Source organism: Corythoichthys intestinalis, chromosome 15, assembly GCF_030265065.1.
Source record: "Corythoichthys intestinalis isolate RoL2023-P3 chromosome 15, ASM3026506v1, whole genome shotgun sequence".
In the NCBI taxonomy this organism is placed as follows: Eukaryota; Metazoa; Chordata; class Actinopteri; order Syngnathiformes; family Syngnathidae; genus Corythoichthys; species Corythoichthys intestinalis.
In genome coordinates this window covers 32,039,528-32,061,208 of record NC_080409.1, presented here as the reverse complement: position 1 = coordinate 32,061,208, position 21,681 = coordinate 32,039,528, and the positions used below count along the sequence as shown (strand labels likewise).

The window sequence follows — 21,681 nt, the reverse complement described above, 5'->3', positions numbered from 1 at the left end:
ACGCCATCACGAGTCAAAATGGATGGGACATCTATCGTTGTCCATGGCACTGAAATATGATCATGAACTGCCAGCCATCCCAGGAGAAATTGATTCTTTTGCCACAAGAGGGCGCTCGTCTTCCACACTTGGAGAATCACTGCTTCAAACCAACAGGTGGTGCCAAATATCCGCGAGAAAGGCAAGGAGCATTCTGGGTTCTGTTCTCTGCCGATAAAAGGATCCACCCATGCCACCTTTCCATTTGAGGAGACTGCACCTGAAAGTGGAACTCCTAGATTTTCAGCTAACATGTTCTTGACAGCACTCGCACTCATCATGCTTCAGACAGAAGGTGAGAAACCAGAAACATCCAAGGGAAATCCAAACTGCTTTGCCTAAACCCCACTGCATTCTATCCAACAGCGACAGCATTGGACGACTTAGAAGTTCACCAAACACCGCCGTATATGATTAAGAAACTCAGGGAAGACAGCGTAATGAGCTGCTCACACAGCATCCGGGATTACGATGTCATCCTCTGGTACAAACATGACCGGGTTGGCATGGTGCTCATGGGCTATCTCAATAATAACCAACATATGCTCGAGGATGACTTTAAGGAGAAGGTGGACATTAGGGGAAATGGCCGGGAAAGCTCCAACCTGACAATCAAAAACCTGAGTTTAAGCGATAGTGCGGTGTACTTCTGTGCAGCTAGCACGGTGCTGCAGATTGTCCCTAAAGTTGTCACAAAACACGCAATGCTTATCAGCGTTTGATATAGAAACTAACACCTGCGCCATCCGGCTCCAAAATCAAATATTATTCAGTTCGTCGAAAACGCAATTCAAACACAAGAGTCCATACATTGTTAGTTGATCAGTTCTAATTGATAGTTGATTTGTCACAGCTAAGAGTTGACTGATGAATCATCTAGCAATTTTTATTGTTTCTGTTATGAATCCCACTGAGTTCAAGGCAGGACATGGTCTTTCACAGCCAATTAGATTGCACCTGAATGTGGCAGCTGCTGTATCAAGGCAGGAAAGGAAATGTGGCCAAGAATGAGAAGCACAAAGCACAACGTGCTCTGAATTGAATTAATGAATCTGACCAAAACTTTGTTTAACTTTTTAATCTGACTACGTAAACACTGCATGTACATTTTGGGGAAGTATTATAAAGCGTTAATTTTCTCATGAACTCTTTGGCTGCCATTGACAGCAATAGACTGTTAATCCATTTTGACTAGGAGGGCCACTGCCAGCCTCTCCCAATCAAAATGGGTTGTACATCTATTGCTTTAAATCAGTGGTTCTTAACCTTGTTGGTGCTACCGAACTCCACCAGTTTCATATGCGCATTCACCAAACCCTACTTTAGTGTTAAATAAAATGTTTGTTTTTTTTAAATACAAGACATATTTCACATTTTTCTACTGGTGCACAAAACAAACCATGCAGAACAAAATCAACAAAGTGCATGAACTCACTACAAATTACATACCTGCTTTGCGATCAAGTACGCAACTTCATATGATGTTGTGAGGATCGGTTTGTTAACTCATTTGCTCCCAAAAACGAATAAATACGTTCTATTTTTAATTGTTTCAGTGTCCTAAAGACGTATTTACACGTCTTTTACGTTTTTTTTTTTTTTACAAGGGACATCTCTGGGTTCTGATTCAATGTAGCTCCAAAGCACAAAGCTGAAAATCCATTTTAAAGCAATAAAACTGGCCACTGGAGGGCAGTAGTGCTTTTGGTAAGACCCACAACCCGATTCAACGGCAACGAACGGCTGGGCTGCGCGGCCAGGGCGCCGGCGGAAGACGACCGAATGGAGAACAACCTAGAGACGCCCGGGATGCCAGGCGCTGGACGACCGAGCAGAACGACCGGGACCACCAGTGCAGCGGATGATGCCGTTGAGTCCGTGCTGCTTGCCGAACAGACCCCGCACAGACTCAAAAAAATCCATCTTTATGAGACAAGCGACCCACAACAGCGTCATCTCTCAGTTAGGTATGTGCAAATAAATTGTTACTTTGCTATCAAAAGCTCTATTTGTCTTGTTGTTTATGTTATTTTGTAAATGGAAAACATTATTCAGATGTCTGAGATGTAACCAAAGCCAAAAATAGCTGTGTTAAAGTCAAAGTTATGTTTGAAATGTATGCTTTCACAAAAAGCTCAATTTCTCTGTTTTTCATCAGAAATTGGAAAATTGCTCAAACTAAGCTATTTTCTAATGCTGATTTCTAAAGAATGGAAAAAGATATGAACTTACTGTTTTTGCTGCTGAAAGAAAAGAGTGTAATCTTTCTATTGGTGGGTTTCCATGTTTATATAGCAATAGAACAGAAGTTTCTGTGGGCCTTGCAAAATCAGTCAAAATCCAGTAAAACGGCCAGGAGCCAAGGCGGTTGCACCGGTGAAAATGGCTGGGAGTGAATGAGTTAATGGGTACAAATCAAAGAGCAGGCCGAGTGGCCTTATCTTCGAATTTGGCTCCGTTCACCTTGAATTCAGCAAATGTTGCGTTCTTATATTCTCCATCTCCATGCAGCTTCTGGAAGTGTTCCTTTAGTTTTGCCGGTGCGAGGCTAGAGTTGCTCAACGTGGCATTGCAAATCATGCAGCTAGGATGCTGACTCCCATCCCGTTCCGTGATACATGAGAATCCATATTGTATTGCTCGACATAGTTGGTATGGATTAAAATATGAAGAAAGTAATTATACGACGTACAACGATGACTTTCAGACGTTGTATCACTCCTGAGAGCACTAAATTATTCGCAGCACTGATTGGTTAAGCAATGGCACGTGATCATCTGCAGCCAGTGATGGCCAAGCGGGGTATGCCATCGCGTATAGACATAATGAGTCTGTATGTCTTGACCTCAGCGGCAGAGGCTCCACTGAACCCCTGAGACTGACTCACCGAACCCCTAGGGTTCGATTGAACCCAGGTTAAGAACCACTGCTTTAAATGGATATTTTAACCCTTTATAGGGCACTCATTTAAATACAATGAATTTTAAAAAATCAATGCATTATTGGGGCTATAATCAAACTTTATTTTTCATGGAAATGCCCCAAAACTACAGGCAGTGAAACGAACAGCCCAAAAGGCAAAAGGAAGTGACCATAACAAACAGGAGGTCACCAAGAAATGGCCCAAAATCATCAGGAAGTGACCCAAAAATGGCCAAAAACTAGTAAGAAGTCACCAAGAAATTTCCCAAAATTAACAGGGGCGTGTCCTGTAAATAACCCACAATTAACAGGGAGTAATTCAAAATAAAAGAGCCACGGAAATGCACCAAAATCAATATGAAGTCAATTTTATTGTATCTGTTACTGCGGTACCTGTAATCTGTAACAAGATGTATTATCTGTTATTTGTATTTGACTCAAAAAGCATTACTCTTGCAAATGGATATTAGAAAGTTATTTGCTCACAGTAAGTAAGGAGGAATGAAAAAGGTAAGCTAGGTAACAAACCTAGGCAACATAAACCACTATTAGTTCACAACCTACCAGTTGAGAAACAGTGATTACTTACATAACAGTTACAGTGATATCGCACGTCTCTCCAGACAAAGTAGAGCAGCAGAGTGCAGGAAGAGGTGAAGGAGAGATGGACGTTGATGGGCATGAGCAGAGGTGAAACTTGTATTTTGGTTTGATTATATATAGTTTTAAGCGCTATTTCACGATTTTTATAATAGCTCACCAGTGCCCTGATTTGCCCAAGTATTGTATTAGGTCTAGTGACACCCCTTAGGGGGCAGCAAAGCACACAGGAAAAATGGACAAAGTGGTGTCCTGTGGTCTATTAGGATGATTTTAGACCATGACTTAACTGAAGCCCTGATATTTTTTTCTTTCGATTCCTGTAATCAATAATGATGTCTGCCACCCTGATTGGACTTCTTCTCATCTCACTTCCATGTAATGCTCATAAACGTCTAACAGCTCCTAGTCAACAGATGTTGACATGTTTTTTGACCCACAGGTCAAGTCATGGGTGTGCGCTTTCAACAGCCCCAACACAAAATAGTGCACGTGGCCTCCACGGTGGTCTTCAAGTGCAGCCACGATCGCAACGAGGAAATCATATTGTGGTACCGCCAAAAGAAAGGTCGCCAACCAATCGAAGTGGTCGGGCTCAGCCGCATGGGCAACCGGCCCTTTTACCAGCAGCGTGATCCTCGCATAGTCATAAAGCGTGAAGACAAGAAGACAGGCTTTCTCAATATTAGCTCTGTCAGAGTGTCAGACACAGGTGTTTACTTCTGCGCAACTAGCACACGGTGACACGCTAAAGCGGCTACGCGCTCCATAAAGCCTTGCCAACAAACCCATGCTTTCAGTTTTTCATTCAGTTTTTTTTTGCCCCGCCAATTGAGCAAGTCCAAGCTAACTGATCACACCGCTTGGCAATGTAGCTTAGAGCAGGGGTCCCCATCTGCCAGGCCGCGGACCGGTACCGGTCTGTGGTGCATTTGCTACCGGGCCGCAAAAAATAATTATTTATTAACGACTGCATTCTGGCCAAATTAACTCTGTGCCCCTATCTAACACACCAATATCCCTGTCTACTCTAGATATATTACTACATGATAGATTAGAATGTTGTCATATATAATATATCTATGTGCGCTTAAGTTGTCCTCTATTAATAACGTATGACTAAACCGCTTAGCACATTTGTTCCTGGAAATAATTAGCCCCCACACGAGAGAAGATGACTGGAAAACAGACGTCTTTGGAGAGATTTTTTACGGCGAAAAGGGCACCTGACGAGCCAGAAGATGAGCCAACAACCTCGAAGACCCACGACCCGTTTGTGAACAAACCGAGTGATTTGAGCATGTCTGTGCAACAGGAGGATCAGCTTGTAGAGATCGCAAATGACGGCAACCTTAAACGTACATTTGAGACAATAACTCTACCGAGGTTCTGGATTAAAGTCATTCCGGAATATCCTGACATCACTACGAGAGCACTGAAAACCTTGCTACAATTTCCAACATCGTATCTTTGTGAAGCGGGCTTCTTAATTATTGCTTAACGACACGGCGAAGTCGTTAACGGTGAGAGAGCGGTGTGCAGTTGTTGTGTGCAGCTAACATGGCAGGACGTGTTTGAGAACTTTTCTACATGTTCATCCATCATCAAAGGGAAGTTAATATTCCTTTCTTTTAAGAAAGTTTGTAGTGTTTACTTTGGAATCGCTGCATTCGCGGCCATTTTTAATGTTACGCGCATGCGCAGAACAGCATAGTTGCAATTTTTGATGGGTTGCAAAATTTGTCAGAACACCGGTCCGTGAAAAAAAGACCCAAATAATACCGGTTCGTGGTGCAAAAAAGGTTGGGGACCCCTGGCTTAGAGAGTGCAGTCCTCCCCTAACTGGGGTCTAGGCGTCTGTTTGGGAGCGCTTCCTTGTTCAACGCAATCATGCACTGCACAACTAATTCTTGGCCACGTTTACTTTCTTGTCTGGAAACGGGAACTGTCATAGCTAGGTGCAATCTGAAGGGCTGCTACAGCTGAGTATGTCCTGCCTTTAATTCATCCATCCATCCATTTTCAACACTGCTTATCTGTGTCAAGGCTGCAGGGTGCTGGAGTCATCCCAGCTGACCTCGGGTGAAAGGCGGACTACACCCTAAACTGGTCATCAGTCACTTGTAGCGCACACACAGAGACTGACAACGATTCGCACCCACAATCAGACCGTCACTGAATGTGAAGTGATTCCACGCCACCTGCACTTAAGTCAAGCAAATGCACAGTGACTATGCCTTTAATTTGGTGGGATTCATAACATCAACAATACAAATCGATGGAAGAATTATTAGTCAACTCTTAAAGAGTGATGAATCAACTATCAAGTAGGACTGATTAACTTTTATTTTACAGACTTCATTGGGCAACTGTGTTTTTTTCACGAACTGAATAATGTTCATGATTTTGGAGTCGGATGGCGCACGTGTTGGTTTTGATATCAAACGCTGATAAGGGTTGCCTGTTTTGTGACGACTCGTGGGCCAATCTGCAGCACTGTGCTAGCTGCGCAGAAGTACACAGCACTATCACTTAAGGTCAGGTTTTTGATGATCAGGCCGGAGCGTTGTTGGGCATTTCCACTAAAGTCCACCTTCCCCTTAAAATCATCCTCGGGGAAAGGACTCCTCTGATTGAGGTAGCCCATGAGCACCAGCGTGCCAACCCGGTTTTGTCTGTACCAGAGGACGACGTCGTAATTCGTGATGCTGTGCGAGCAGCTCATTTCGTCGACGCTGTCTTCCCCGAGTCTCTTTATCATGTACGGCGGTGTTTGGTGAACATCTAAGTTGTCCGATGCTGTCACTGTTGGATAGAACACAGTGTCATTTAGGCAATGCAGTTTATTTACCTTGGATGTTTCTGGTTCCTCACCTTCTGTCGGAAGCATGATGAGTACCAGTACTGTCGCGAGCATTTTAGCTGAAAATCTAAGCGATCCACTTTTCATTCAGGAGCAGTCTGATGAATGTGGGTTGATTGCTTTTATCGGCAGAGAAGAATACCCAGAATGCTCCCTGCATTTCTAGCGATATTTGGCACCATCTGTTGGTTTGAAGCAGTGATTCTCCAAGTGTACGAGCACCCCCTTGTGGCAAACGAAAGAATTAATTTGAACTGGAAAGCCTGACAGTGAAAGATGATATTATGTTCAATGCCTTGACGACAATAGACATTTAATCTCACTTGCCATCAGTGGCAGTGAATGACTTAATCCATGTTTTTAAACATTTAGGCAATATTTGTACTCAACTCACATATGCAATGTATATAGTAGGCACATAAATCACCAATTTTGTGACGATGCAATATGTTATCAGTTTACTGGACACTGAAACGATATTCGCTTATATTGCAATGTCTGTCACTTGACGATTCAACTCGATTCAAGGGCCTTTGATCTATTCTTTGCAATTTTATGTACACATTTTCCACAATCAGTTACATTTACCTAAAGCATTAAAAATTACCAAGCAATTTTGATCATACGCGTAGATTAAGAGGGACTGGGGGGCCTAGTCCTCCCCTCCCTGGTGGCCAAAAATGTCATTGCATGTAATTGACTTTCCTATACAGTGGTACCTCGACATACAATCGCTTCAACACACGATCGTTTCGACGTAAAATTTGACTCGCCGTTTGTTTCTACAACCGACGACATGCTCTAAATACTACAGCACCGCAGTTTCTTTGTTTTCCGCGAGACGGACGCATGGCAGATTTTCTTTTAAGAGAAATCAACATGGGTTCCAACAATGTTAGTACAGGTGGTAAAAAATAGGAAAAGGTGATGCTTACCATTGACAGTAAGATGGATATGATAGAAAAATCTGAGCGTTGGGTGCGCATCTGTGATATAGCTCAATGATACGGCCTTAGACGGTCCATGATCTCGGGGGTCCTCTATTCGCCAGTCTTTATAAGTTAAGGTGACAATTAATATTGTGGTAACATCGCCAAAGAAATCACCGGCTTTGTCAGGTTTGCAATCATTTATTCTAAAAGATTGTTGTTGTTTTTTTGTTTATCCATCAATTCAATTGGACTTTGGCTAAACTATTTCATGTACTGTATCTATAAAGATTGATGCATCCTGATGTACCAACAATTTGTGTCTGGTTGCACCTAGTCATGCGTCTACCCACTCTGGTGTGTGCTAAGCATGCAGGAAATGAAAGGCTTTTATTTTGAAGTTGGTCCACGACTGCAGTCTTACAACTTGGGAACACCTGTTTTGTGAGCACTCACAGTGTTTTCAAAAAGAAAACACCATTGGAACTCTCACAAGGTTCTAAAAGAAGAAAATAATGTGCCCTGGATAACCCATTTCTATTTTCTAGCCTTGCAATAGCCAATGCACAGCTTGACAATCATTTTATCTTTGGAATACCGTATTGGCCCGAATATAAGACGGCCCTGATTATAAGACGACCCCCTCTTTTTCAAGACTCAAGTTTGAAAAAATACTTTTTGAACACCAAATTAATTTTTATACAGAAAATAATTACAGTACATCTGAAACAAATGATTATAACAATATATTTGAGAGAAAAAGCATGTAATTTTGCCTCATTCAAATCTGAATATCTGAACATTTAAAAAATGTAAACCAAATTGCAATCACTGGTTTTTGAAATGTAAATAAACCAATCTATTGTGATAAAACAATAAAATGTTATTGTTATTGTTAAAACAATAAACAATAAAATAATGCAAACTGGTTAAACTTGAGAGTAGCTGAAATCTGTCATAACAGAACATCGCTTCAATGATATCTGGCGCCATCTAGCGTCATAAATGGGTATAATGTCTAGAACACGAACATAAGACGACCCCCAATTTTTCAGTGTTATTTCAATGCAAAAAACACCGTCTTATATCCGGGCCAATACGGTAATAGTGGATTTTGTTTCACTTGAGTAGCTTGCTATCAATACGCTTGTATTACGGCGATTTAGTTTTCTTCTTCCCACTCCTTTCCAGGCATGTAGTTGATGTTGCTATGCTACTTAGTTTTGCTGCGCTTTTTGTTATATGTTTATATGAGCTGTATATACTTGCTGTCTTGACAAGGAAAATCATGGCCTGAAATAAACAAATGAATGTATTACTTGTCCTAATGAATGGATATCAGTCAACTTTTTTTGGTCACCATTCTAGTATTAAATACAGATTAAACTATAAAAAATGAACGCATTTCTATCTTTGTGTGGTTCGGTCACGGCCTGCTGTCAGAGAACCAGGCAATGTGCACATTGCTGCTTTTGATTGTTTAAAACAGAAGTGAGAGGCTTGGTTTATTGCAATAATTATTGCTCAGTGATGTTAATATTGTGACGATTGTTTGTTAAGAGTGCAAATTTGCGAGTATGTTTTGAACTAGGAGGTCTAGCTGTGAATGATCATGTTTCCGTGCAATTGAAGACAATAGATTGGGGGATGACCGTGAATGATTGCTGCCAGCCTCTCCCAGTTCAAATAAACTACACATCTTCGCCGTAAATGGCTGCTAGTAAGTTAAGAACATGAATTCTTTTTTATGTTGTGGCCCACCTTAAAGCTTCAAAACAGGTGTAGCACCAAATTCATCACTCTCACGTGTCTCCAGATGAGGTGCTGAGATACAATCTGTTTTGAGGTTGCAGAAGTGTGAAAAAGACATCCAGAGTTTTTGTGAAAAGTGCTAACACTGTGGGTACAGGGATACACAGTGGTACAAGCTCATAGACGAGCTGTACAAAAACCTGCCTGCTTTACCTCTGTGAGGCAAATTGCTAATATTTAATCGACATTACCCATTTTTGGTACAGAAATTCAGTGTTTGTTACCTTCATTTGGAGGGGCAAAACCTGGACCTTTCAGGGCTTTTTGGGGTGTTTTAATTCTTCTTCATCCTCTGGATACTCTGTATTTAACCTTCTTATTTGATGCCTTTTTTCTTGTTTTGGAACCCTAATCTTATTTATCAAATTCTGGAGAGCCAAACCAAGCCAAAATCACTGCTGCAAGACATATCATAATTTTCCTGGTGGGGGAAAATGAAGGAACTATTATGCATTGAACGGGAGTACCGTGGGCTATGGTCAGCCAGTTTACTTTGGACCAGGGACAAGACTCTCAGTTTTAGGTAAATATATCTGCATTTTCAAGGACATTTGTAGTGTCACAATGCAAGTGTATTTTCTTAAAAAAAAAAAAAAAAATCAAGTTACTAATTATTTTAAGCGAGAAAATTCAGTTTCATACGCTTCTTTGTTCAAGGCACAAACTAAGCATTAATTGATTAGTTGTAGCATGTAACTTAAAACAAAATACAAAGCAGCAGCGTTTTCTACTTGCTACATTCTGGAACATTTGGTGCAAGGTACATGCGTACTGTGCCACCAGAGCTTCGGAGAGTAGCTTTGACAGTGGAACAATGCTAACCGTATTAGGTAAGAAATATTTTCTAATTCTAATTAAAAAATAATAACAATCGATGTCTTGGAGTTATTGTTTGCAAATTGTTTGGGAGGACAATCTGAGAATTTAGGGGTGCTCAAAATGTGGGAAATCGATAATGTAATATTAGTAGAGAAATTGTCATGTAAAAAGGTTTTTTTTCCCAATGATGTCATTCAAAGTCTGGGCATCGGGATGAGTTTTAGTCGAGGGCAACTTCAACGTGCAGTATAGTATTGCTTACTTTGGATCAGGAACTAAACTGACCGTCATAGGTAAGAACAAAAAGTTTCGATTCAAGATTGAAGTACTTCTAATGTCACATTCTTCCTACCAGCTATAACATTTAGAATGTGTGATGTTCTTGAGTAAAAATCTGACATACCGGATGCTATTACTGTGAATTTAGAGTAAAAATGACATTTATCATGCCACTGATAGGCTTAATATGTTATTAATTTTATTTTGAAACTGTGTAAATATGGGCTTGTTATTAGTGTTGGTCACTTGTGTGACTTGTCAGTAGGAGCACACCAGCTTCAAAAGACATTTGCTTGATGTTACCATAGTCAAGTATAAAATAAACATCAACTAGTACGAGCAAAACAAATTGGTAATCAATCAAAATCAGCGGAAATCATCTTTAAAATCAACAAATGAATCAAAAATTGAAGTGTTCACATATTGCAAAGAGGAAACAATTTTATATCTGGTTCACCCTCGAGCGAACCAGTCTGAGCAAACTAATGTTTGATTATCACTCATAAAAGCATAATAAGTAAAATAAAACTGAAGTGTAAATAGGATGGATTTTTGCCTCTGATGGATTTATAAACATAAGCGGATTTTAAGGGGGGGCCAAGGGGGCCAGGCCCCACCGGTGGGCGAAAAGTGTCATTGCATGGAATTGACTTTGCAACACAAATAAATGAAATGAACAAAAAAATATATTTTTATAATGGGTCAAAATTATTTTTAGTACAGAGCATGTGACTAGCAACGTAGATGGTCATTTGCTTTGCATATAATAAAAAAAAAAAAAATGGGGGAGGGCAATTTTATTTTTCAAATGATTTTTTTCTTTAATTTTTTTTTTTTTTTTTTTTTTTTTTTTGGATTGAAGAAACTTTTTGGGGGATTAAATGATTTCGGCACAAATGTCCTACCCATAATATGGCCGAACATAAAAAAAGGATTGCTTCAATCAAAGAAAACTATATCCAATGAAAAATTGTCAATCTTAAATATTTTTTCATGTTCAAAAACTTTTTCCATGATTGAAATTGTTCTTTTTTTGATTGATTTTTCTTTGTGATTTTTTTTTTTTAAGCAATTTATTTTTATTTTTTTGATTGAATAATAAAAACAAAAATGACCTAGCCAAAATGTGGCCCAAACACAAATCACTTCAATCAAAAAAAAAAAAAAAAAAAAATTGACTTCAACTCGCCCCCCCCCAAAAAAAATCAAAGAAAAAATAGCTTTCACATGCATTTTTTGAGTTTTAAATTGATTTTTGCATTCAAACATTTTTTTGTGATTGAATCGACTTTTTTGGGGGGGTTGAAAATATATATTTTAACTTTTTTTTTTTTTTTTTAATTGAAGCAACTTTTTTTGGATCGAATAATAAAGACACAAATCTACCTCCATATGGCTCCCCCCGGGGATAACATTTTTGACTGGGGTAACTACATTGGCACGACACCGGTGGGCGTACCATAATCAATGGATGACGATCTTGGAAAAACGTATTGCCTAAGCAGCCTCATTTATAATTCCCTTCAAGAATGATGGGAAACAAAAAAACCACTCATTGTCAACTTATTATTATAAATATTCTATAAAGTTTAATTTTATTGCTGACACTGCGTTTCGGGGTCATCAACATCCTGCCCCAAAAGTCAAACTCCGCCTATGTTTATAAATGAGAACATTTAGGGTAAATGGGAAAAAAGGGAAAAAGGTGGGTGAGTCTTTTTCACAATGAATCGCCTTAAAGTACTTGACAGTTTTTGAGGACCTACTCATGATAGACATGCCTACCAAATTTCTTGCTGCGAAATGAAATTGGCTACAGTTGTCTGAATTAAAAAAATAAACAAATCAAAAATACCAACTTCTTGGCAAAGTGGACCAAACCATAAACATTTTTTTATATCAGTATTTTCCGGCTTTTACAGAACCCAGTCGTGTCCCAAATCCTCCCACAGTTACATTGTTCAAACCTTCGCCAAAGGAGTGTACTTACAACAAGAAGACCCAGGAGAAAACACTCGTGTGCGCAATCACAGGCTTCTTTCCAGACCACGTCCAAGTATTCTGGCAGGTAAACGGGCATAACGTCACCAAGGGAGTGGCCACGGACACTGGTGCCCTGATGGACGGCGCCTTCTACAAGATGACCAGCAGGCTGCAGGTGGCTGCAGATTTATGGTACAAGCCCAACACAGCCTTCACCTGCACAGTCAGCTTTTTTGATGGCAAGAACACAACACTGCATTCAAAAGAAGAGTACGGCATTGAAGGTATGTGGTTAATGACTGGGGCTTTAAAAAGTATCAAAATTAGGGCTGTCAAAAGATTGCAATTTTTAATCGAGTTAATCACAGTTTAAAAATTAGCTAATCGTAATTAATCGCAATTCAAACCATCTATAAAATATGCTATATTTTTCTGTAAATGATTGTTGGAATGGAAAGATAAGACACAAGACGGATATATACATTCAACATGTTGTACATAGGTACTGTATTTGTTTACTATAACAATAAATCAACAAGATGGCATTAACATTATTAACATTCTGTTAAAGCGATCCATTGATAGAAGGACTTGTAGTTCTTAAAAGATAAATGTTAGTACAAGTTATAGAAATTTTATAGTAAAACCCCTCTTAATGTTTTCGTTTTAATAAAATTTGTAAAATTTTCAATCAAAAAATAAACTCGTAGCCCGCCATTGTTGATGTCAATAATTACACAATGCTCATGGTGCTGAAACCCATAAAATCAGTCACACCCAAGCGCCAGCAGAGGGCGACAAAACACCAAAAAATACAAGTAACAAGTGGACATGACACTGTGCTGTCGTTTTAATCTGTTTGAGCGGGGCATGTGCGTTAAATGCGTCAAATATTTTAACGTGATTAATTAAAAAAATTAATTACCGCCTGTTATAATTGCCTGCGATAATTTTGACAGCCCTAATCAAAATATATCGATACTAAAATGTTGTATCCAGACACGATATTTATTTGCAAAAGTATCAATACTAGGCCCATCTAGCGTTGTGCCTCCCCACGCTCCTCACTATGGAGACTGTATAGCACTTCACACGAGATAGCATTAATATATATTTTTTGCACTACTGTTGGTAGTAATGATACTGAAGGATATTTTTGCATTGTCTTTGTTAATAAAAAAACAATCACATTTAATTTGTTTTTAAGTTTTTCATTTTCTTTTTTTTTTTTAATATCGATATCGAGTTTTAAATTTTTGTATCGTGACAACAGTAGCACCAGTCATTGATGCTTTCTTAACTTACTTTTTCTTTGTCACAGGTCAAACAGACAAAATGACAAGAGGTAAATACAGTAATTTATGCATATCACTGCGACACCATATATACTTCTGGGTGGCACAAGCCGTAGCAGAGGGATATATAGTGGTATGAAAAAGTATCTATACGTTTTGGAATTTCTCACATTTCTGCAAAAAATCACCATCAAATGTGATCTGATCTTTGTCAAAATCACACAGATGAAAAAACTGTTTTAACTAAAATCACCCAAACATGTATAGGTTTTCGTATTTCAATGAGGATTGTATGCAAACATTGACATGAGGGGGTAAAATAAGTGAGTGAACTATCACATTTGATATTTTGTGCCCCCCCGGCAGGAAAAACTTAGACCAGACGCTTCCTGTAGCTACAGATCAGTCTGGCACATCGATCAGGACTAATTTGGGCATTCTTCTCACGAAACTGCTGTAGTTCAGTCAGATTTCTGGGACATCTGGCATGAATCGCTGTCTTAAGGTCATGCCACAGCATCTAAATGGGGTTCAAGTCCGGACTTTGACTTGGCCACTCTAGAACGCGTATGTTGTTCTTCTGAAATCATTCTGAAGTTGATTTACTTCTGTGTTTTGGATCATTGTCTTGTTGAAGCATCCATCCTCTTTGTAGCTTCACCTGTCTGACAAATGGCCTCAGGTTTTCCTGCAAAACCTTTGAATTCATTCTTCCATTAATGATTGCAAGTTGTCCAGGCCCTGGGGGAGCAAAACAGCCCCAAATCATGATGCTCCCTCCACCATGCCTCACAGAGGGGATGAGGTGTTGATGTTGGTGAGCTGTTCCATTTTTCCGCCACACATGATGTTGTGTGTTACTCCCAAACAATTCAACTTTGGTTTCATCAGTCTACAAAATATTTTGCCAAAACTTATTTGGAGTGTCCAGGTGCCTTTTTACGGACATTAAACGAGCAACAATATTAGTGCCTTCCTGCGTGGAGTCCTCCCCTGAACACCATTCTTGGCCATAGTTTTACATATACGTAGTTGATGTGTGCACAGAGATATTGGACTGTGCCAGTGATTTCTGTAACTCTTTAGCAGACACGCTGTTTTTCTCCCTCTCTGAGTATTCTGCACTGAACTCTTCGCATCATCTTTGGTGGACGGCCACTTCTTGGGAGGGAAGCAACAGTGCCAAACGCTCTCCATTTGTAGACAACTTCTCTGACTGTTGATTGATGAACATCCAGACTTTTATAGATGATTTTGTATCCTTTCCCAGCTTTATACAAATCAACAATCCTTGATCTCAGGTCTTCAGACAGCTCTTTTGACTGAGCCATGATGCACATCAGACAATGCTTATCATCAAGACATTTCTTACCAGGTGTGTGTTTTATAGTGGGCAGGGCAGCTTTAAACCACTCACCAGTGATTGGGCATACACCTGATTTAAATTGGTAGTTAAAAATTGGTTTCAATTGCTCTTTAGGTCTCCTTAGGCAAAGGGTTGACTTACTTATTTTTTCCCTTTCTGTCATTGTTTGCATGCTATCCTCATTAAAATATGAAAACCTATAAATGTTTGGGTGGTTTTAGTTAAAGCGGACACTGTATTTTAATCTGTGTGATTTTGACAAAGATCAGATCACATTTGATGGAGATTTTATACAGAAATGTGAGAAATTCCAAAATGTTCAGATACTTTTTCATACCACTGTGAAGTGGTAACTTGACATGCGATCCTTTCGACATCCGACGTAAAATTGCTCGAAATATGACGATTTACGGCAGTGTCCCATATGACGGTATCTCTGTGGATTTTCTTGTGAGAGAAATCAACATGGGTCCCAAAAAGGTTGATGCAGGTGGTGAAAAAAGAAAAAGATGACGTTTACCATTGAAATTAAGATAGAAATGATGGAATGTCTACAATCTCAACGGTCCTCTTGCAACCTCCGTTCGCCAAGCTTTATAAGTCAAGGTGACAATTATTATTATTGTGACATCGGCAAGGAAGTCAGCCCAATCCCCTTGTCCATCCCTCCTCTCGCAGCACAGCAAAGGAGCCATCGTCCACCCCCAGGGATGGGAAGAGGACACGTACCACCAGACCCCTTAGTCTGGCAGTGCAATTGAGTTGATCATTAAAGTTAATTAATGATGCTTGACAAACGTTAAGTTTTGATCTTGCCAGAGACGCTTGGAAGCCGAAACTTCAAAGCTCCGCATGCGTCAGTCATCAGTTAGCTTGTTAAACAGTTGCTGTGACAACTCATTGGGTGTAAGTGAGCAGTTTGAGCGTATTTGAGTGGACTCACTCAATGAAGCATTTAACTCATTCACTCCCAGCCATTTTCACCGGAGCAAGGCCCTTCGCTCCCGGCCGTTTTACTGGATTTTGACTGATTTTGCAAGGCCCACAGAAAATTCTGTTCTATTGCTATATAAACATGTAACCCACAAAAAGAAAGATTAGACTCTCTTCTTTTAGCAGAAAAAAAGTAAGTTCATATCTTTTTCCATTCTTTAGAAATCCGCATTAGAAAATAGCTTAGTTTGAGCAATTCTCCAATTTCTGATGAAAAAACAGAGAAAATGAGCTTTTTGTAAACGCATACATTTCAAACATAACTCTGACTTTAACACAGCTATTTTTTGTTTTAGTTACATCCCAAACACCTGAATGTTTTCATTTTACAAAATAACATGAACAACCAGACAAATAGAGCTTTTGATAGCAAAGTACCAATTTATTCAGACATACCTAACTGAGAGATGACGCTTGATGGCCGCCACACCGTGTTAAACTTTTCCCTCATTGCCGCCTGTCTCGTAAAGATGGATTTTTTTTAGTCTTTCTTTTGTGGTGACCACTGCCTCGTTCGCCTGGGGAACTTGTGTTCCTGGGGGGGAAATGGTTTGGCCGTGCGCATATCCGTGCGGGGGACACGAGCGGCAAGCCTGCGGAGCGGCCTCTGCTAGGCGAGCAGCACGGTCACAACTACGCTGTACTGGTTGAATCGGGTTGGGGGGGGTCTTACCAAATGCGCTACTGCCCTCCAGTGGCCAGTTTTATTGCTTTAAAATGGGTTTTGAGCTTTGTGCATTCTAAGATACGTGGGAACCTGTACATGCTGATTGAGAAAAAAAAAAACAAAAGATGTATAAATACATTTTTGGGACACTGAAGCAATTAAAAATTGAACGTATATATACGTTTTTGGGAGCAAATGAGTTAATAAAGACAAGCATTTTTCTACGTTATTCTTGTTTAAAAATAATTCGGTGGGACAGTAACATGTTTAAAATATATCATAATTATTATATTTGAAGTGCTTAAAAGCCGTTTGTTAAATTATATTTACAATCCTTTTTTTAAAATTATACTTTGGGAAAAAAGTGAAAAAACTTGTCTTATATTCTTATATGTATCTCTTTCCAATGCTAAATATGAATAAATACATTGAACACACAAACAAAAAAAAGATTATTTTGGGTGGGGGTGCTACTTCATGGTTTTTCACTTACCGCGGCTGGTTCTGGTCTCCATTGACCGTGAAAAACGAGGGATCACTGTAATGATGATAAATTGTAATCCCACTAGGCATACCTTCAACATACACCCTCATGTCTATTTTGGCGCAGACTAGTCTGTCAAATTAAATAAAACGTAAGGTTTGCACATACACAAAAATCAGGATACATCCGAATTCCACTTGCTCCTTCTACGAAAAAAGAACCTCATTTGTTATTTAGTTTGGGGTAGCCTGTGCAACCTATAACAATTAAGTTTTTGTCACTCTTTCAGTTCAGGTGCAGTCAAACAAATTTCTGCCAGCAAGAAGTATTATTTCATCTTTGATATTATTTAAAATTATTAAGACGGTTTATCTATGACTAAAGTGTGTTAACAATTGTTTGCAGTGGGATATTTGAGGTTGGTTCAGAGTGCCAAGCTGTCTTACTGTGTCCTCCTGGTCAAGAGCACCGTCTTCACAATTTTTGTTGGCTTCTTGCTATGGAAACGTCAGGTTGGTACATAAAAATCAGTCAGGACGCAAATAGTCTGACAGGTTTTGTTTTATACATTGTAACCTTGTACCCCCCCCCCCCCCCCCCCCGGTCCAGTGTCAGTTTTCAGCTTGAAATTTGAAGACTCGTCTACAGGGTGACCCAAAAAAAAGTTTACACTGCCATAATACAACTTAAATGCCATGTCTATTGATCTTAGAATTAGAATTTAATCACAAATGATACATTATTGTAAAGAACATGTACATTACACTCTATTTTTCAATGTGTCCTCCCTTAAGTGTCACAACAGCCTCCAGGCGCCTGCGGAACGCTTGACAGGTCTTCTTTATGTAGGATGCTGTCATCTTTTCCCAAGATCTAACAATGGACCTCTCCAAGGCTGCCACAGAAGTTTGTGGCTTCTTACAGGCACTGTCCTCCACAGTTGCCCATATGCTATACAGTGGTACCTCTACATACGAATTTAATTCGTTCCAGGACCTTGTTTGTAAGTCGAAATGGTCGTATGTCGAGCAGGATTTTCCCATAGGAATACATTATAATTCCATTAATTCGTTCCAAAGCCTAAAAACATACACTAAATTCTTAATAAATACTTACTGCTGGCACTGTTACAAATGGCAATTAAACATAGAAAAACAAATAAGTTATAAATAAATAATTCAGAATAATATAATAATAAGAAGAATAATTAATAATTATTCCTGTAAATAATGTAACGAATCGGATTCTAATATGGCGGACACTTTTTACTGTCCCTGAACGCACCGCGAAGCTGACGTCTCAGTGAGATAGGTCGGTGCGGTAGAGATAATACTTTCGTTTTCTTGAGAGCAGTCAACTGCTTAAGACAATGGGCGTTTTGTGTTGGATAAGTTCTTAAATAAATGATAAAAACGTGACGAAGCTGGCGATTTCCTTGGCAATGTTACCACAATAATAATTGTCACCTTAACTTATAAATAGTGGCGAACGGTGGTCAGAAGAGGACCATGGAGCTGTATTGTTGAGCCAGTTCAGGGACGCGCACCCCAAGCTCATATTTTTCTATAACTTGCATCTTCATTTCAAAGGTAAGCATCACTTTTTTCCTTGTTTCTCCAACTGTATCAACTTTTTTTGAAAACTGTGTTGATTTCTCACACAAGAAAATCCACCGTGCGTTCGTTTGCAGTGCTGTCATGTCGTCGTATTTCGAGCAACTCGTCGGATGTAGAAACAAATGGCGGCTCAAATTTTACGTCGGATGTCGAAAAGATCGTGTGTCGAAGTGATCGTATGTAGAGGTACCACTGTAATCCAGGGGATTGAGATCTGGACTCTGGGGTGGCCACATATCACCTTGTCAATCAACTTTTTGGTCTGCACAGATCTTCACTTCCAGACCCAGGTTTTCGTGAGGCTGTTCCAGTATCTTTCAGCTTCTTTTTAACTTTGTAGACTGCACATCTGGATATTCTCAGATTTGCTGCAATCTCAGTAGGGGTCAGACCGGCACTCAGCAATTCAGGTACAGCTAAAGTTTTCTTCATTTTCAGCAGAAGCACAGGAATTGTAGAGACGAGAGATTACCAGCTGCATTGAGTGACCTTAATGAATCACTAGCCACGTTTACATGGAGCCAAATATTCCAATTACAATCGGAATATTTGTTCAAACCGAATAAATGTGTTCCATATAAACACCTCATTCGGAATGAACAGGCCCAAACCGAATGGAATTTCATTCCGTTTCACAGGGGTGGAATATTCCTTTTCCCAAACCGATTAGAAGTAAAATTATATCATGTAAACAGGGAAGCGGAATGGTGTCTGGTTGCGTTCTTTCTGCGCATGCTCCGTACTGACGTGGTGACGTCACTTGGTGACGTAAGTAACGTCACTTGCAACATGGCTTCCAAGCACACGCACAGCGCACCCACACAACTTTTTAAATGAACGGCGTGTCATTCTGAAGTTTTGTTTCCACTCGACAAGTTGAAACAGCAGCTGATCTGACGATCGATCTCCATGTTTTGCAACGTGACACTTTGTTTTGATTAGTCTGCGCATGTCAGACGGCAGTTGTCAAACGCCCTTTCGGAATAAAGGCAGTCACATGTAAACGCTGGATCGGAATAGATGAAGTGACATGTAAACAGCTGCTGTGAAATTTCCATTCGGAATGATTTGAATCGGTATGAATAAAAGTCAGCATGTAAACGTGGCTACTTAAGCATGACAACCTATTTAGATATGTTTCAATGGCTTTTAAACAAGCAGTCAACTGATTGTAAACTTTTTTTTGGGTCACCCTGTATTATGTGTCAGCCAAAAAAACGCCATCAAATGCCTACCCATTTTGGATTAATATCTTCCTTACGAATGTTTTTTTTTTAATTGGATGAATGAATGAATGAATGAATTAATCAAATATGAATAAACCCACAAAAAAGTTTCAAGAAACAATGCCTGAAAAGACACAAAACTGGTTTAAAGTAGCAATTTCTGTGTAATTATGGGCATTCCCAGTGTTCCTTTGAAAAACACATTACTCGTATAGATTTTTATCTTAACAGTGGTAAAACTTCAAGACTTTTTTGTTCCCAACAAAGTCTATTAAATTGCTTTTGCCTTTGTTCTTTTTTTGTTTTTTTGTTTCAGGGTCTGTCATCAAAGCTGATCCCCACATAGCTGATTTGAAGTTGCAATAAAGGACAATTGTGTGAATAAAAAATTGTGAGTCATGTTGAATGTGGAAAGTCTCTTTGTGTCAACTCGTGATCTAGATGCTGTTATTTCGAAAGTTTAGGTGTTGTTGATATTAAGTCAAATGAGGTTGCAGAAGGAGACAGGATGCGGTGACGAGTGCTCATCGTGCTAGGAAACAACAACGCATAAACTTTGCACTTCACCACAACCTCCACCGTTGCACGCTGCACCTGCACACCTCTTAAACGCTTGTACATCTTTTATTTTGTTCTTATTTTCTCGTAATTGTGTAGGTAATCAATGAAGTGCAATTACGATGAAATAATTTTCTCCTTTAAAAAAAAAAATATTAAAAAGAATAAATAAAGGAGTAAGCCCAAGAAATCAATTCATATCATTTTTACATTTTTTATGACGAAAAAAATAAAAATGCCTAATTTGCATTCATTCATTCCTACATTTTATTGATGGATTGCGTCTTTTCTTCGGTTTTCTTCAGGTTAATCTTATCGCAATGCTATATTGTTACTGTCAATGATAGCGATGATGATAATAAACAATAAACAACAATTTGACATGAACGCAACGTTGTGTTATTTCGGCGCCCATCTGGTGGCCAAATGAGTAAATGTTCTTTCAAACGCTCATGTATGATTGCCTATTGGACTGTAGCGCCACCCATAGGATTCATTCGTTAACGACATAGCTCTGCCGATAACTGGTAGAAAATGAGAAACTTGTTGAATATACTGTACGTTTTAAAATGCAGTGGCGCCTCCAGAAATTTTTCATAGGGGTGGCCAGATTGGGCCACTTAAAATCTTGGGGTGGCACACCAAAACTAAAAGCCATAATTTCAGGTTTTCATTATATTATTGCAGTAAAAAGGTCATTGGAAAACTATCAGAAATGGTAAATGGTGTTCTACTTATATAGCGCTTTTCCACCTTTCAAGGCACTCAAAGAGACTTAAGGACACGGCTACTGATATACTTTGGTGTATTGTGTAATATTTGATGTTACTAATGATTTAATGTGCATATTCCATAACTGTCCAGTCAACATTTTGAGTTCCACAACAATTCTGTTTTATTGTGTTATGTATATATTAGGCATAAGGTGTACATTTAACAAAACAAAATACTGGGGAAAAGCAGGTGCTTGCAGATTTGCATTTGGGATGAAATGCATAACTGATGCTACAACAATCTAACGATATATTGGCAAGCGGGGTGGCCAGTGGGGTGGCCAACAAATTTATAGGGGGGCCGTGGCCACCCCTGACCACCCCCTAGGGGCGCCACTGCTAAAATGATCTAATTGGTATAAGCTTAAAGGTTAAAGATACTGTATGTCTTAAATGTGTTAGCTAATGTGTTAATGTTCTTGTCTGTAATAAAGTCAATGTGTGATAGAAACATTTC

General features: G+C 39.3%; 1 protein-coding gene and 1 gene segment (V, D, J or C); one reads left to right on the top strand and one right to left on the bottom strand.

Moving 5' to 3' along the window:
• Positions 1 to 222: 222 nt before the first annotated feature.
• On the top strand, positions 223 to 21,529 carry LOC130930706 (M1-specific T cell receptor beta chain-like). Its single transcript, XM_057858750.1, has 8 exons — positions 223 to 334; positions 406 to 759; positions 4,004 to 4,273; positions 9,849 to 9,995; positions 12,186 to 12,530; positions 13,568 to 13,591; positions 17,457 to 17,563; positions 20,210 to 21,529. Exons 1-8 carry the CDS (start codon positions 292 to 294, stop codon positions 20,237 to 20,239), a joined length of 1,320 nt encoding a protein of 439 aa, XP_057714733.1. The 5' UTR covers positions 223 to 291; the 3' UTR covers positions 20,240 to 21,529.
• LOC130931468 (T cell receptor beta variable 3-1-like) lies at positions 5,895 to 8,127 on the bottom strand. The segment is given in 3 exon segments: positions 5,895 to 6,366; positions 6,436 to 6,649; positions 7,360 to 8,127. Coding segments are annotated over 2 exon segments (441 nt in total).
• Positions 21,530 to 21,681: the final 152 nt, after the last annotated feature.